The 16,156-nt window shown below is 31.4% G+C and overlaps 2 protein-coding genes across 2 annotated transcripts in view; both read right to left on the bottom strand.

The window, feature by feature from the left end:
• The window catches only part of LOC118748873 (microtubule-associated protein futsch), a 509,684-nt gene that overhangs the window by 104,714 nt on the left and 388,814 nt on the right, over nucleotides 1-16,156 (bottom strand). The gene's annotated exons all lie outside the window — the stretch shown is intronic.
• LOC118748872 (gustatory receptor 23a-like) lies at nucleotides 4,029-6,154 on the bottom strand. The gene is made up of 2 exons (XM_036483592.1): nucleotides 5,951-6,154; nucleotides 4,029-4,167 (listed from the first exon to the last, which is right to left on the bottom strand). The coding sequence occupies exons 1-2, from the start codon at nucleotides 6,086-6,088 to the stop codon at nucleotides 4,051-4,053; spliced, it is 255 nt and encodes an 84-aa protein (XP_036339485.1). The 5' UTR covers nucleotides 6,089-6,154; the 3' UTR covers nucleotides 4,029-4,050.

Consider the following 16,156-nt stretch of genomic DNA (forward strand, 5'->3'; position numbering starts at 1 on the left):
TCGCAAAAAAACAGCTTCCGATAAAAATACAATCGCCGTTCGGCGAATCGGCGTAAAACTGTAGGTCCCTTCCCTTTGTGTGACAACATTAAAGCGCACGCCAAAAATTCGAGGACAAGCTCGGCCAAACACACACATATTTTGTAAGCGGCAATCTACCTGTGACCTGGAAGTTAGTAACTTCATTATCAGAAACTAAGTACTTACTATAGAATAAAAAAAGTAAGTGCGCCTGGGTTACATTGGGGAACCTATGTTACATATCTATTTTGTGTCATACATACATCTGCTTTTGCTTAGGGTTATATTTTTTCTATCTAGATCCCTACCTCTACCTCTGTTCGTTCTAATTACATTTATGTTATTCTGTTTTCCTTTATCTTAATTTTTATCTTTATATTTTATCGATAAAAAATCGATGGTAACATCCGATAAAAATATCGATGACAAATTCGATGAAGATTTCGATAGCATAATCTATAATAATGTTGGTAACAAAATCGATAAGAAAATATCGAAAAAATATCGATAACAAAATCAATAAATATATCGATAACAAAATCGATAAAGATATCGAAAAAAATCGATTAGAAAATCGATAAAAATATCGATATCAAAATCGACAGAAATATCGATAACACAATCGACAAGTAATCGATAGCAAAATCGATGACAAATTCGTTAAAAATTTTGATAGCAATATCGTTAAAAATATTGGTAGCAAAATCGATTTGAAAATCGATATAAAATATCGATAACAAAACCGACAAATAATCGATAACGAAATGGATAACAAAAATCGATAAAAATTTCGATAACAAAATCGATTAATAATCGACAACAAAGTAGATAAATAATCGGTAACAAATACATATATAATCGATAACAATATCGATAACAAAATCAATAAAAATATCAATAAGAAATACGATAGAAATATCGATAACAAGATCAATAATAATATCGATAACAAAACCAGTAACAATATCGATAACAAAATCGTTAAAAATATCGCTTACAAAATCGATAAAAATATCGATTATGATATCGATAACTTCCGAAAATACCGATAGCAAATCGAAAACAATATCGATAAAAAATTTCGATAACAAAATCGATTAATATGTCGATAAGTCCCGAGAATCCCGAAAATCTCTAAAATCCCAAAACAAATAGTTACCATTTTGAGTCTCTGTGTCTCCATCTATATCCTTTTTAACCGACTTCCAAAAAAGGAGGAGGTTATCAGTTCGTCGGAATCTTTTTTTTTTTTTTTTTTTTTTATGTATGTTACCGCATAACTTTGGACCACGTCAACCGATTTCGATAATTCTTTTTGCATCGGAAAGGTAGTGTCTCAGAGGTGGTCCCATACTAATCTGGTTAAGATCCGATCAGCGGATCATGAGATATATATATATATATTTTTTTTATATGGGAGTTGAAGTCGGTTTTTTTTTTGCTAAAAATTACTTGTTTCTATAATTACCTTTATTTTACTCTTTAGTCCTCTATCTTCATCTTTACTTTTATCGGTATCCTCATCCTCATCGTTTTCTTTATATTTATCTTGGCTTTTAATTTATATTTATCATTTTCTTCATCTACATATTCCCCTTTACCCTTGTCCTTATATAAGTAAAGTGTTTGAATTTACCTTGGTCTTCATTTTTGCCTTATCTTTACGCATCCTTGTTTTCGTTTTTATTTTTACTTTTGCCTTTTCCTTTTCTTCATCTATGTACGTTCTCACCTTTACTTTCATTATTGTATTGGTATTTTCCTAAGTGTTATTCTTTAACCTTTTACTAGCAAGTTTTTGTTGAATTAATAACATGTGCATACACTCAAGAAGCAATTGTTTCAGCCCCACCCATTTCCGTTGCACCATATCCGTGTGCAATTTCCGTTGAATTGCCAATTTACTCCCAACCAACCAAACGCCGCTAAAGAAGTTTCACTTCAAAAACATTATGTTCGCCAATATAATTGCTCTTGTTTTGAAGTAGTTATTAGCGTAATGTTCCATGTTTTAACTTCGTGTACTCATAGTGCCTACGATGTTGTCCACGGACTTGCGGCTGCAATTACCTCTACTTAGCATATTTAGTAAGGTACATTTTCTAAAAGAAAGTGAAGCTTGTCCACAAGTACTTTGATATGGACTCCAAATTCTGAACCAGAGTTGGTTTCACAGTCACTAATTAGGGATATTCTTCCCATCATGCTTCTCTTTAGTGCCTGAGATACGTTAAGTGTCATTTGAAGAGAGATTTCATTCGCCTTTTGCAAACGTGTTTCTCACTGCAGCTTACCTATATTCCAACTTTAATGGTGTTTTCGTTTCTACCAAAAAATGTTGTCTTTTGTCATCGCCCTCTTCTTAGTGTTTGTGCGTAGAGGGCAAAGAGAAGGTTGCATTTTTCGATAGAAACGAAATCGGCATAAGTTCGTAGGTGAAAAATGTTGCGTATACGCACTGTATTTCCTAGTGTAGTAACCTTCGCCATCCCGAGAAATATTTAAATTATGTAGAATCGCAAATAATAACAGTAGGTCAAGTCGCATGTCTCGTCGGTGAAATGAAGTTTATAATAAATAGTGCTCACGGAGTCAGCTAATGTCCTTCCACTTAAATATAATACATAGAGGTATTCTTGAAGTCTTGTAAAACCGGTTTTCCTATCGGAAAACTTTACAAATCATGCAATCTGTGCGCCGTGAAATGTTTTTTCAAGACTTAGAGAATACCTCTCAAACACATGCAATCCTATGGCAGCATATCATTTTAATATAGACTAATTAAGGTTTGTGGTTGTAAAGACGTAGTACGTTAAATAAAATAGAAACAACTTTCGTGCTGCAATGATGTATGTATATTTTTAAAAAAAACTTTAATAATTTTGTTTTGTGTTTTAGATGATCGCTTTAATAGTTACACACCTGGTTATACTTGTTCAATTTTTACTCAGCGAGGAAGTTATCAGGAAGAAAATATCTTCATTCAAATTCTTAAGCAATACAACGGGTGGTACTTAAATGAGAATTAAAAGGTCGTGGCTATAAAATAATAAAACGGGGTGCCGGAATAACTACATGGTACATTTGTACGAGGATATGTATATGCATATGTATGTGTGTATGTTATAAAATACGATCTAATTTCAAACTCCGTACCAATAAGCAATAAAAAAAAATGGAAAAACTTTTGCACGAAAAACCGATAGTTTTTAATTTATATTTTTTGTATAAACATATGTAGCGAAATTAGGATTTAAAGTACATACAAGATTCTAAACATTTTCGAAGCGTCCAGAGATTTTCTGAAAGTTCCCGAAAAAAATCCGCAATTTTTTTAAGAACTCCGAAAAAATCGCAAAAAGCATCGAAGATTTCCGAAAAACTCAAATACTCCGAAAAAATCCTGAAAAGTTGCAAAAACTTTTCAAATGGTCCCGATAAAATTCCGAACGATTTCGAAAAAATACCGAAAATTCCCCCAAAAGGTTCCAATGAGATCCCTAAAAAAGTCCCAAATAGTTTCGAAAAAAATCTCGTAAATTTCCAAATGGTCGGAAAAAATTGCGAAGAGTTCAAAAAACAGAGCACGAAGAAGGTTCGTAATTGCCTGCTGAGGACGAACGCTATTGGAAACAACTTCTTTTAATTGCTCGAACCAGGCATCGAACCTTTGCCACTCGGTTACAAGGACCGCCTATCCGATCTGCGCAGGGCCACTGTTATAAGCCACTAAAAAACACACTTGAGAAAATATTTCAATGGATCGCCGTGGATGCCTCAGTCTCATCATTCTTCCCTTCTACGGGATTGCCGCTGTTGGAGTTTACCTCCATTACTGGCTTTCCCGCTCTAGTCAACTACAAACTCGACGTGGATTTACCGGTATATGAATTTGTAATAAAAATACTACAATTTTCGGATCTGGTGCAGGTTTTTATTAAAGTGGTGCTTAAAATTTAAGGTACATAATAAGTATAATATACTTAAATATTCGAATACTTCCGATATTTCAAATGCTCACAGCTTTCTCTAGTTGAGTGTACTCACAGTAGAATTTCCAGAATGCACCATCGGATTTTGGTTAGATCTATTCATGAACATGAACTGGATGAGTATGACCAAATAAGTGACAATGGACGCAACCATCTAGAAAATTTACAAATTTTTATAACTGCAATTGAGTAAATATTATATATTATATAAATAAATAAAACGGTGCGAGATGGCTGTATAAAAAAAAAACAATTCAGATACTATAATGTCGAGAAAAGTTGAGAGTGAGAAAAAATATTTAATAGCTTGTTTAGGTACGTTTTGGAACCGACAAAATTAAAATAAAATAAAAAATGCCTAGCGCAATTCAAAGTAATATTGGAGTTTAACAAAAGAAAGTCAAAGTGACTTAAATTGAATAATTCCAAACAAAATAGGCAGGCACTCAACATCTTAAAGGCAATAAAGTATTAAATTGTCTGTTAGAATTAGTACTGAGCATAGAAGTTTTCAGAATTTAGTACCTCCCAAACTGTATCATAAACTTTCAAACACATTTTTGTAGCAATTTAATGCAAAAATTTTGTAGAACAACTCTTCTTTTTGATATTCAGAATGCTCGATGATTTTAATAACTTATTCGGCGCCTCTTTTACTAATTCAGCTCAACGCCAAATGTTTTAATAACTAAATCGTACATCTTTGCAGCATTTTAGTACGAAAATTTCTCCAGCTCGTATTTTTCTTATTCAGCACAATTTAAGATATTTCGTGTATAAGTTTGATTTCTATTTAAATGTTATAACGTATTCAGCGCCCCTCTGATAAATTCAGCACAACAGAAACTGAAGAGTTCATTTTTGAAACATTTTAGTGTAAAAATTTTACAAACTCAGCTCTTTATTTTACCATTCAGTTCAAGTTAAGCCCAGTTTGGCATTTTGTGGAATATTTCTAAAATTCAGCAACGCTAATTTAACGCAATCAATTTGATTCAGCGCATACTGGATCCTCTTTGAGGCATATTAGTAAAAATAATTAAGTTCAGTTTCTTCTTTTCGTATTCAGCTAACTTTATACTTATCGATGTATTGTTATAGCATTTGTATAATGATTTTAAAATGCAAAAATTGCAATTCAGCTCTGCTTATCTATTTAAATTCTTTTAATTTTCAGCTAATTTATTATTATGTTAACCGATGTATCGCTTAAGTGGTTGTAAAATGCTTTTTTTACTAACAAATAATTTAACTCAGCTTCTTTTTTCGTATTCAGCTAGCTTTCTATTGCTCGATGTATCGCTTTATTCCTTGTTAACTTCTTTTTAAATTCAATAACTTTAATTCAGCGCTTTAATGATAATGATTCCTTTAAAACTGTTCATAAGCCTGGTTAATTATATTTTTATCCTAGTAGCACCCAAGTTTTTTAATTCAGCTTTTCTTTTCCGTATTCAGCTTATTTCAAACTATTCATAAACCCAGCTATTCATATTTTTATCTTAGTAGCAGACAAGCTTTACAATTCAGTTGTTCTTTTTCGTATTCAGCTTTTCAGAAACTGCTCACAAACAATTAAAATTTTAACCCTACTACTTAGCACATAAAATTTATAATTCAGCTTTTCGCTTTCGTATTCAGCTAAGTTAAACTTGCACGAAGTATCAATTTTGCATACTCTCGTAATGTTTTAAAAGCTGAAAAGCACTAATGCAGCTCACCTGGGATCAATAGTTAAATATTAAAATAGTTTAAAGCGATTTCAGCGCCAAACAACAATATGTTATTTTTTCGCTGAGCTAACGAAAACCGCTAAAATTGATCCAATTTTATAAACAAACAAAAAAAAACTCGTGTTGGATCTTTTTAAGATTTGTAAGGACAATTAGCTCTAATTACCTATACCGATGTGAGGCAGTCGTCAATTGCATACTTACACTGCCCAGTAGATTGAGATTCAAGCTAAAGAATTCTTTTGCTGTAATAATGTATTGTTGATGTAAAGTTTGCAACGAAAAATCGGTGACCAAATCATTGTAACACTTATTGCCCAGTGGTTTGACGAGCTTGAACATAATACAGCCAATATGGCGACTCTGAAATGGAGAGATGATAGAAAGAAAAATCTTAGGTTAGTTAAAAAAGAGGAATTATGAGAAACAATGTTTTTTTTTTAGCTCTAAATAAGCTTAGATATATGAATTACTGAATATATGGAGCACTTTAAAAGCTTTGGAGCTTCCGGAAAAAGCTTTGAAAACTTTCAAGGTTTTGAAACTTTGTTAAGACTTTCAGATTGTGCGTGAAATACATGTTTTTTCGAGCTTCAATTTTATATTGTCGAGTTTTGGTAAGTGCTTGCATTTCTCTAAAATGGATTAAAATTTTTTCTGAGCTTTAAAGTTTTCTATGGAATATTTTTTAGAATGAGAAAGATGTCTTTAAGCTCTAAGTAATATGTAGATATCGAGCCCTAACCGCCAAAATAACGTAAGCGACATTTTTTTCAAAATTTTCTTTTTGATGCAGAAATATTCCTAGAGCATCTAGATGCATTTCTGCATCAAAAATAAAATTTCGAAAAAAATGTCGCTTACGTTATTTTGGCGGTTAGGGCTCGATATGTTTATTGACTTTTGAGATCCAATTCGTATTTAGAATATTTCCGTAAACTGCAAAGAGTTGAGGAAACTTTGAAAGTTTGTAAGCTTTTTCGGAGGTTATAAGTTTGTGAAAAAAACATATGTTTTTTCGAGCTTGAATTTTGCTACTTTTTGCATTTTGGGAAAATCCTTCTTTTTCTCTAAAACGGACTCGAAGCTTTTCTTAGCTTTAAAGTATTGTATTCCTATTAAATTTTTTATTCTTAAACCGACGCACAGTGGTCAATAAATGGAATTTAATGTTAATAATTCACTGGAGCCTTCATTTCTGAACCGATTTGATTAGTTATTTTTTTAAATGAAAGCTAATAAAATTTGCAAGAGACTAGTTGAGCCCAATTTTCGAATTTTTATTTGTTTGTATTAAACTTTTTAGTGCAAAGTGCAGAAATTGCGCCAATTTTGAAGAATACCGATTCTCCTGTTCCAGCTAATAAAAGTTTCATAATAAAAACGAGTTAAAAACATTTTGTAGGGTTCTCCTAAAACAAACAAAAAAATTAGAAAGTAATAATTTGAAATGTTATAAAAAAAATGTTACCAAAAGTATTTTTTTTGTTTTTAGTTTTTATAAAAATTTTGGGTATGCAGTTTTATAGATTACTAAGTTTTAGTATAATAAAGTACAAGTTGCAAGTCGCTAAGAGCTAATCAAATCGGTTGAGAAATGAAGGCTCCAGTGAATTATGAACATTAAATCCCATTTATTGACCACTGTGCGACGCCCTTTACCCCTTCTCTACCCACCACTCACCTGTTCATGACTATTTTGACTTTGCCAACACAGTACCCACAGTAGTACGACCACTATTACTAAAAATCCCAAATTCCGTATCAAAGTATTATGCTCGGGAAGTCGTATTATCAGTGAAAAAATAACCCAGTAGGAATTTACGATGAAATAGATGAAGTACATAATCATAAAAACCAGTATGGACCACCCATAATGCTCGTTAATAGACTTAAACAGATTATGAATATCGCCATAAAATTGTTTGTAGACCCTCAGTCGACGCTCATCTTCTTCTTCACTTGGCTGATTTGTCTTCGGCGCAACGCGTATAATGCCTCCCTTTGCAAAGGCACGTCCACGTAGATAGGGACCAAAAACTCGTTGTATATTTCGTTCACCCATTTCATTCAGATTGATGCGTAATACAATAGCAAATTCATTGAACGTACTTATGGCGATAATCAGATACAAAATACGAAATTGCAGCGTCAAACAGCTCGGTAAATTATGCCAATGTTGTAAATTCTGTGTCAAGGGTGCCGCATAGACGGTCCACGTAAGTATGGTGTGGACTGTAGAGCCTACCACAGTGAAAAAACTTAGAATTGTTAAGATCCAGCCTTGAGTTTTATAACGCCAACACTCGTCGGTCGCAGCCAATTCCTTACTGAAACGCGCTTCAAATTCTACATACAGCTTTCTGATAAGCTCGCATTCAGCATCCATGAGAAACGATTCGAGTAGAACTGCAAGGTGTGCAAGCATTTGCGAAATATAGAGTACGAAATACATGAGGTTACCCATGTTTAAATCGATAGAATGCACATCATACAACAGCGTATAGAATATGATTAGCGACATGAAGAGAATCCAACTGCCGACATAGAGCTTGTAGATGAGTTGAGATTTGGTGAAACTTCGGAGGCCCAAGAGGGCACAACCAAAAATTATTATATAAAATATAGCATCAAAGAGGCGATAGAGTACAGTTTTTTCGTTGCTGCGAATATTACAAGCGACCATATTTTTGTTTTGATTTTTAAATTACTTGCTCACAAAGGATTCGTTTTTGATACTAAAAATATTTAAAAGGCAAACTAAGCCGCCAACCAGAGTAACAGGGATTTAAAAGGTACCTAATTGCCTCATCAATCAAGTTAAAAAAAAAAAAACTAATAGAGTAATGACAATTGGAAATGATTGAAGGTGCTAACAACGACCTTTTTAGAACTCAATACTCCACTTTTGAGTAATTTTTTACAAGTCATTCCATGTTTTTGTATAATTAGGAGTGAGCTAAATACGGAAAGTAAGAGCTGAAGAAAAAATTATTGTGCTTTAATTTGATAAAAACACTTAATTGTTTAGCTTAAATAAATAAAAGTGAGCTGAATACAGAAATTAAAAGGTGGATTTCAAAAATTTCGTTTTACTTTGCCTTCTAAGTAAGCTGAATACAGAAAGAAAGAGCTGAATTTGTAAAAATATATTTAACCTTACCACAAAAACGCGCGCTGTGTCTGCTTTACTGCTACTAGTAAACAAAAGTGAGCTGAATACGGAAAGGTAGAGCTGAATTAGAAAAATGCTTGTTAATTTAGTTTACTAAGTAAGCTGTATGCGGAAAGGAAGTGCTGAATTGGACTTTTTACTTTTATTTTTTAGTAAAGGCACAATGTTTTAAGTAATGCCTATTAATTTCCACATTTAGCTTACTGCAACTTGAAAAGGAAAAATAAAAGCAGAATTAGAAAAAAAACAATTATTTTACTTTGTACGTAATATATACCAATTTTTTATAATTCAGCGCTTACTTTCTATATTAAGCCCACTTGAACTTATTGAAAATATTGAGCACTGTAAATTTAATTTACCTAATTCAGCTTTTGTTTCAATAATTTAGCTGTCTCCTAAAATTTTACCAAATTTTACAAACCTATATGTACTGCAAAACAATTTTTCAGCTACATCAAATGAAAATCAGCTAGTTTTTTAGTATATTGTCAGTATTTTATAAAGTCTTTGTATTTGTCTATGCACATTTATCGAAAGCTCTCATTTAGCTAAATATGTACGCAATTCAGCACGTTCAGCCATATTCAGCTCAACTAAAACTTGATTCATGTTCTTAACTTGGTCGCTACTAGCTCAATCAAGTTAATTGTATTGAGTATTGTGTAAATGTATGTATTCAGCTCAGTAAAGTGAAAAGATTTGATATACTCGCTTTAGATTTTTTGCCATTCAGACATGAAGATATTAAGCATATAACAACAAAAAAATTTATTAGTTAACTATTTTAAATATTTTTTCTTCTAAATACTATATGCATAATTAAAATTTATATCTGCGTTATCGAGTCGGCTACACCAAATGCAGCTCTCGGGCTTTAATTTGATGTGCAGGCATGCGGGTATCGCAAAAACTTCAATTCAGCTACCTAAACAGCACTCCTCTGTGTTAAAATAATGATAATTCATTTCAATGTAGAAAATTTTACAAACCTTTGATTCAAAAAAAAAAAAAACTTCATTCAGCTATAGTAAATGAAATCCAACAAGTATTTAAGTTGATTTTCAGTGTTTTTCAGATTTATCTTAATGTTAAGAAATGTATTGTTCGCAAAAAAACTTTATTCAGCTCCCCTTATGAGTGTAAAATTTAAATAAACTTTCGCATACTACGAAAATTACACTTCAAGTGTATTCAACTCAATTCAGCTAACTTGAATCTCTAGCACAATTAATTTTTGGTTTACTAGTTATTTAACAGGTCAGTTGGCGGTCACAACCATCTTCGAAATGCTACGCAGATTGCTACCATTCAGTTAACAAACACACTAAATGGCATTCAATTTTACAAATCTATTAACATTAATTTTAGCATAATGCATATTCAATTTTGTTATACATTTAAGCGATCAGTTCTTGAATACAACCAACTTTATAAAGGCATTCAGTCCTATTTAATTTAATTCAGCTAACTTGGATTTTCAGCGGAACGAATATTTGATAGAATTATGCTCTTATTATCTCAGTTTGTGAACACAACCAATGCAAAACCGCTATTCAGCTCCATTGAACACAATTCAGCTCTCCCAAATATTCTGCGTCATGCACATTTAAATATGTACATGAGCCGAGTGGTTAGAGGTGCGTACTACCACTCCGGCGGACCTGAGTTCAATTCCTGGTCCGAGCAACATCTAAAATTAAAAAAAGTCTAACAGCGGGCGTCCCTCGGCAGGCAATGGCCCGCCATTTATGTTACAACATTAAGACATAAAGCAAAATATTTTTATTATTAAACTCAATTCAGCCAGAATGCTTACTTGATTTTTATTGCAAATTCAATGGTTTCAAATAAATAAATAAATGGAGTTGTAGAAGCCTCTTACCTTTTTTGCGCTTTTTTCCGTGCACCAGAACAGTCCTTCCACACGAACCACTGAAGACAAAGTGGTGGCACTATTATATATTAAATATTCGCTGTTAGTTGCCTCCATTATAGAACGCCATATAGATCCAATAGGCATTGCAAGTGGGCTCAAAACGACTGCTTCATAAACGTGTCCGTAAATTAGAGGAAGCGCATTTAACTCCTCGAACTCCCACTGCTCACAGGGCCGCCAGACAGGGCCGTGACAACGGGTGTACTTCGATTTCCGCTCGCTATTGTAAGCAATCAGCTTCCTCAGAGTCAACTCCAACAATTCAATCTGCACATTCAGCTGTAAGACTAGGCAAGTATCGTACGGCCAGCGCGAACGTTGACGGTAGCGTATACCAGAATAGTGGCGATAGTGTACGCATGCTGTCGAACAGCGCAATGCCGCTGAGACCGCCCAACGCCAGAGCAGACGCCAGGCGGTGTTGAGCAGTGGCAGGTGAAGAACTGGGCGCAAGGCAGTTAGGACGAGGAGTGTGTGAAAAATAGTTTCAAAAATTTTGGACAGCAGGTCCATTTCACACGGTCTACGGTGGCGCACTGCAGCAAGGCGATAATGGGACAAGTAGACGTTACGGGTGTGTTTATATACATATGTATGTACGTACATATGTATTGGCTCAATTGGCATGACTTAGCTAGTACCATGTGAATTAGGCTAATGGTCAGAAGCATGGGCATGTAGAAATTTTAATGTTGTGGCTTTGTTTAAATTTAAGAAAAAGTCAGCTTAACTTGGTGATAACATAACTATTTATTTATATAATAATTCAATGTGATATTCTCTCTATTAGTTCCATTTGTAAACGTTTTTGTAAACATGTTTATACGTACATATTGTACATATGTTTGCATTTATACTCTAACAATCATCGAAAAAATTTGGCATGTGAGTTTTTAAATATTTTACGAAGAATTGTTCGCAAAATGGTAAAAGAATAAGGAACTCAAAAAGTTTATTGAAAGTGTTCTACCTAAAAAAAAGTTTTAAGGTGTGTACAAAAATTACCAAAATTCTTTTTTTTAATTTTAGTTTGTTTTTTTAACTGCATAAGCTTTATTAAAAACGATTTTCAAACAAAAAATGCAATATTTTTCAAGATTGAGTTTTCTAAATATTTTTTTTTGTTTAAATATATATTATTAAAAATAGAAAAATTTATATTTTTTTTAATTAAAAAAAAATATTTTTAAAAATTAAAAATTAATATTTTTATTTTCAACAATAATTAGCAAAAAACAAATATTTTTGTTTTCACTTTTTTTTGCGTAAATATAACAAATCAGTTCAATAATTTTATAGAGCTTGAGGCGTTTTTAATAACAAATTATTGTGGAAAACAACAACAGTTTCTTCATCGATTTCCGAAGAGCACCGAAGAGAGAATTTTGGTGTCAATCACAAACAATAGAAGTTTGTGATATCGAACTCTTCCCACAGCCTACAATGAACATGAAAATTACTTTGTAGGCATATGAATATGACTAGGAATATGAATATGGATATAAAATGAATACTAACTAAGGAAATTGAATATGAATACGAATATCAATATCAATATGAAATGAATATGAGTATGAATACGAAATGTATATGAATATGAATATGAAAAGGAATATGAATATGAATAGGAATATGAATATACCAGAGTTGTGTAAAAAGCAGTAATTTTTTAATGCATTAATGGTACTTAAAGCAATAATGTTATGTAAAAAATTAATGTATTCATTTTTGAAATTTAGTGCAAATAAAAATTTCAATGCATTAACTCTAAAAAAATATAATGCTAATGAAATTTGTTTTCATTAAATTAGCCAAACATATGCTAATGAAAAAATGTTAATGCATACAAATTTTTAATGTATTTGCTCGTTTAATAAAAACCATTATTTTTTTTTTCTTTTGGGAGGACTTCGAATAATTACTAATAGATTTTTCAGCTTTATTCTATTATGTTTACTTTTAAAACTTTTTTTTGTTAAAAATTCGTATAAACATTGTTAGATGTTTTATGCAAATAAAAGCAATGTATGTAGATTTTTTTGTTGATGATGCATACCGATTTATATTTAGCAGCACATGTACACAAATGAAGACCTATTTTGATCAATAAACCGTAATTTAGTTCCATATGACAATAGGGTTGTTCAGAATGTTGTGGAAATGGTCTTGGATTTGCAGTTAGAATTGCATTTGCAAATTGTATGCTTGCTGTCATGGCAACCGTGTGATTTTATTGTTGTGAATTTACAAATGCAACGACTATGCAAATGCAAGAGCATATGCACAAGATCCTGAACAGCCCTAATGTGTTTTTACCTATTTGGGACAATTGCCATTTAATTCCAGCCTTAACTTCCGCCACTATCTTTTTTGACCTCAAAATTCTACCCTCAACGTCAACAAAGAATTTTTATTTCAAAATAAAATTAGTTAATGGGTTTTGAATGCATGTTACACTTTTAATGCAATAAGTTATGCAGTAGCATTTATTTAAAAATAGTAATGTTAACGCAAACTAAATCATTAGCATTCTTTCTTCGGAATTAATGCATTTAAATTTTCATTTGCGTTAAATTTCAAAAATGCATTAATTTATACATTAACATTAAAATGCTATGCATTATAAATTTAATGCATATTTTACAACTCTGGCATATACTATAAATATGAGTATGAAAAAATTTCAGAAATAATAAATGTAAACATTCCAAAATAATGTTTTTTTTTTTATTAAGAAAAATAGCATAGTACAGAACATAACAGTTAAGTTTAAATTAATATATTGCTAAATAATAAAAATATCGAATCAAAAAAATTTTCTTGGTCTTTGTTTTTTGTTAAAATTTAAAATTTATCATTAGCATACATATGCGCATATTAATGTGTGTGAATATTTTAAAATTAGACCTTTCACATTTTTATATATTTAGTATATAATTTGTTTGTATGTATACACACAAATGTGCATACGCTTGGATCCATATTTTTTGCAAATATAATATTTACATATTTTTTTTTATTAACTCATTTAATTTTTTTGCACTTTTAAAATTCTTTACTGCTTGTTTATTTTGAATTTGCGTTTTTGTATCGGTAAAATTTACGTTCAAAAAAGATCTTAAAATTAACCATAAAAATACGTTTATTTTTTCTATGATAATCTGAATCGCAAGGTTAAGTCAACTTTTAAGTAGCAGTGATGGCCAGAAAGAGTTTTTATCCTCGCGGACAATGCTTCTTTGAAAGCTTTCTATAGACTTTTTGCGTACGGGCGCACAGAGTAAAAGCATTCTTTGATTGTAAAGGATATAAAATTTAGGAAAGCTTAAAAATGCTCTCCATGTGTTTTCATTATTCCTACCACAGATTGAAACGCCATAAATTTCTAGATTTCCGAAATATTTTGATGTTTAAAAAAATAATTCTAAGTATTTCAATACCTGCTTCTTTTTTAAATGGCTTTTCTTAAAATTTTCTCAATGAATTTTTGTAAAAAAACTTGAAACTTTAGAATAGTTTTTAAAAGCTTTTTTGGACATATTTTGTTTTTGGTCGTCAATTGTCGATATCAGCTTTACTTTCATGTGTTTCCAAAAGCTTTTCATTAAGTTAAAAAAAAAAACTCATTGGCCCGTAGTCATAGTCAAAATAAAGTCGACTTTAAAGTTAGTTGCAGCTTTTTGACATAATTTTCAATGGGATATCTGTCAAAAAAGCTGCAACTAACTTTAAAGTCGACTTTATTTTGACTATGACTACGGGCCTTTGTTTTTAGTTTAAACATGAACAATGAAATTTTATAACCAACGATTTCAGTCGATTATTTTTTACGGATAGCAAAATTTATAGTAACATTTCAAGAAAATCCTTCATATAGATATTTACTTTTTACTTTTGAAAAAGGGCTCTGAGGTCGTTGAATCTAAAAAATCAGTTTCATAGTACCAGAATTGGCCCCCAAATCTGTGCTCCACCGGAAGCTGTCAGTTCATACCGCAAAGAAGTCTTAAAAATATTTCTGCCAGCTTTAAGCGAACCCTTTTCTATACAACGCAGTGACGAGCAAAACGTGGCACGCGGGTAGAGCTATTTTAAGCTTTCTAGTTAAACATATGCAAACATATACGTAGTTAGATATTTTATATGGACCAGTATCAATCGAAACGTATTTAGCCTTACGGAAAACACATTTTACAGCAAAATGTATATCAGCCCGAAAAAAAAAACATATCTTACGGGAGAAGCTTTTTACAGCTCTTTATAGACTTTCTATTGACACAATAAAAACTCTCTGTGTTCAAATCTGATGTTTATCAGATTCAAAAGGAGTAAAAGCGCTCCGTGCCCTCCTATATAAAATCAATAGAGCTTAAAAAAGCTCGTCCCTTTTTAGTCGGGGCTCACGTAACGGGATCTTCAATCGCATTGAAACTTTGGTGTAGCGCTTTATCGAACTCAACAGAGCTTTTTACACTACATGCTTCTTTTGGACTTCTTGTTAAGTTTTTATTAATTTTAAGAAGTTTCTTTGGCACGTTTTTTAAATAAATAAGAAATATATGTTTCTATGTATATGTATACTTAGTATAAAATATTATTTGAATATACCGATCGTCCATATAAAAAGCCACAATTCTGTGTGCTTTTTCTTGATATGTGCTACCGTTCCAAATAAACTGGAAATAACTGTACTTAATATGTGTTGTATTTACGTAGAATTATACATGTAGTATAGTTTTATATATATGTTTTCATGCAAAATTGCCTTTTTGTGTCCATTTTATTGATTTATTTTTTGTGCTTTTATAGCAGTGTGTCAAATTTATATTTTTGTTTTTAAAAATTTGTTTTGTTGAAATATATTGTATAATTTGGACCATCAGACTGTTTTTCTCTCTAAACTGACAGACATTCTTAAAAAGGCGCAAGCTGTTTCTAAACAAAATTTAATAAAGAAATGAAAGTAAAAAATAAATAAAAAAGTCGAAGCAATACATATTAAAATACTTAAAGAAAATCCAAACTTTTTACAGTTTTCGCCGCAAGCTTTTTGTATTTAAAGCAAATGTGGGGAAAAACTATTTTTAAATTTTGTGTGAAAAATGCAAATTATGTTTATTTTTTTGGTACTTGTTTTTGCGAATTAATTTTTTTCTTATAATTTTAATAGCTACAATAATTAACTGTTTTTACTTTTTGTATAAGTGCATTTGCGTGTAATTAATTGGCTAATAGTTGATATATAGTTTTATTTATACTTTAATGCTTTTATTTATTTATTCATAATTTCCTTTAT

Source organism: Rhagoletis pomonella, unplaced genomic scaffold (assembly GCF_013731165.1).
Source record: "Rhagoletis pomonella isolate Grant_MI unplaced genomic scaffold, Rhpom_1.0 Rhpom_scaffold_00013, whole genome shotgun sequence".
In the NCBI taxonomy this organism is placed as follows: Eukaryota; Metazoa; Arthropoda; class Insecta; order Diptera; family Tephritidae; genus Rhagoletis; species Rhagoletis pomonella.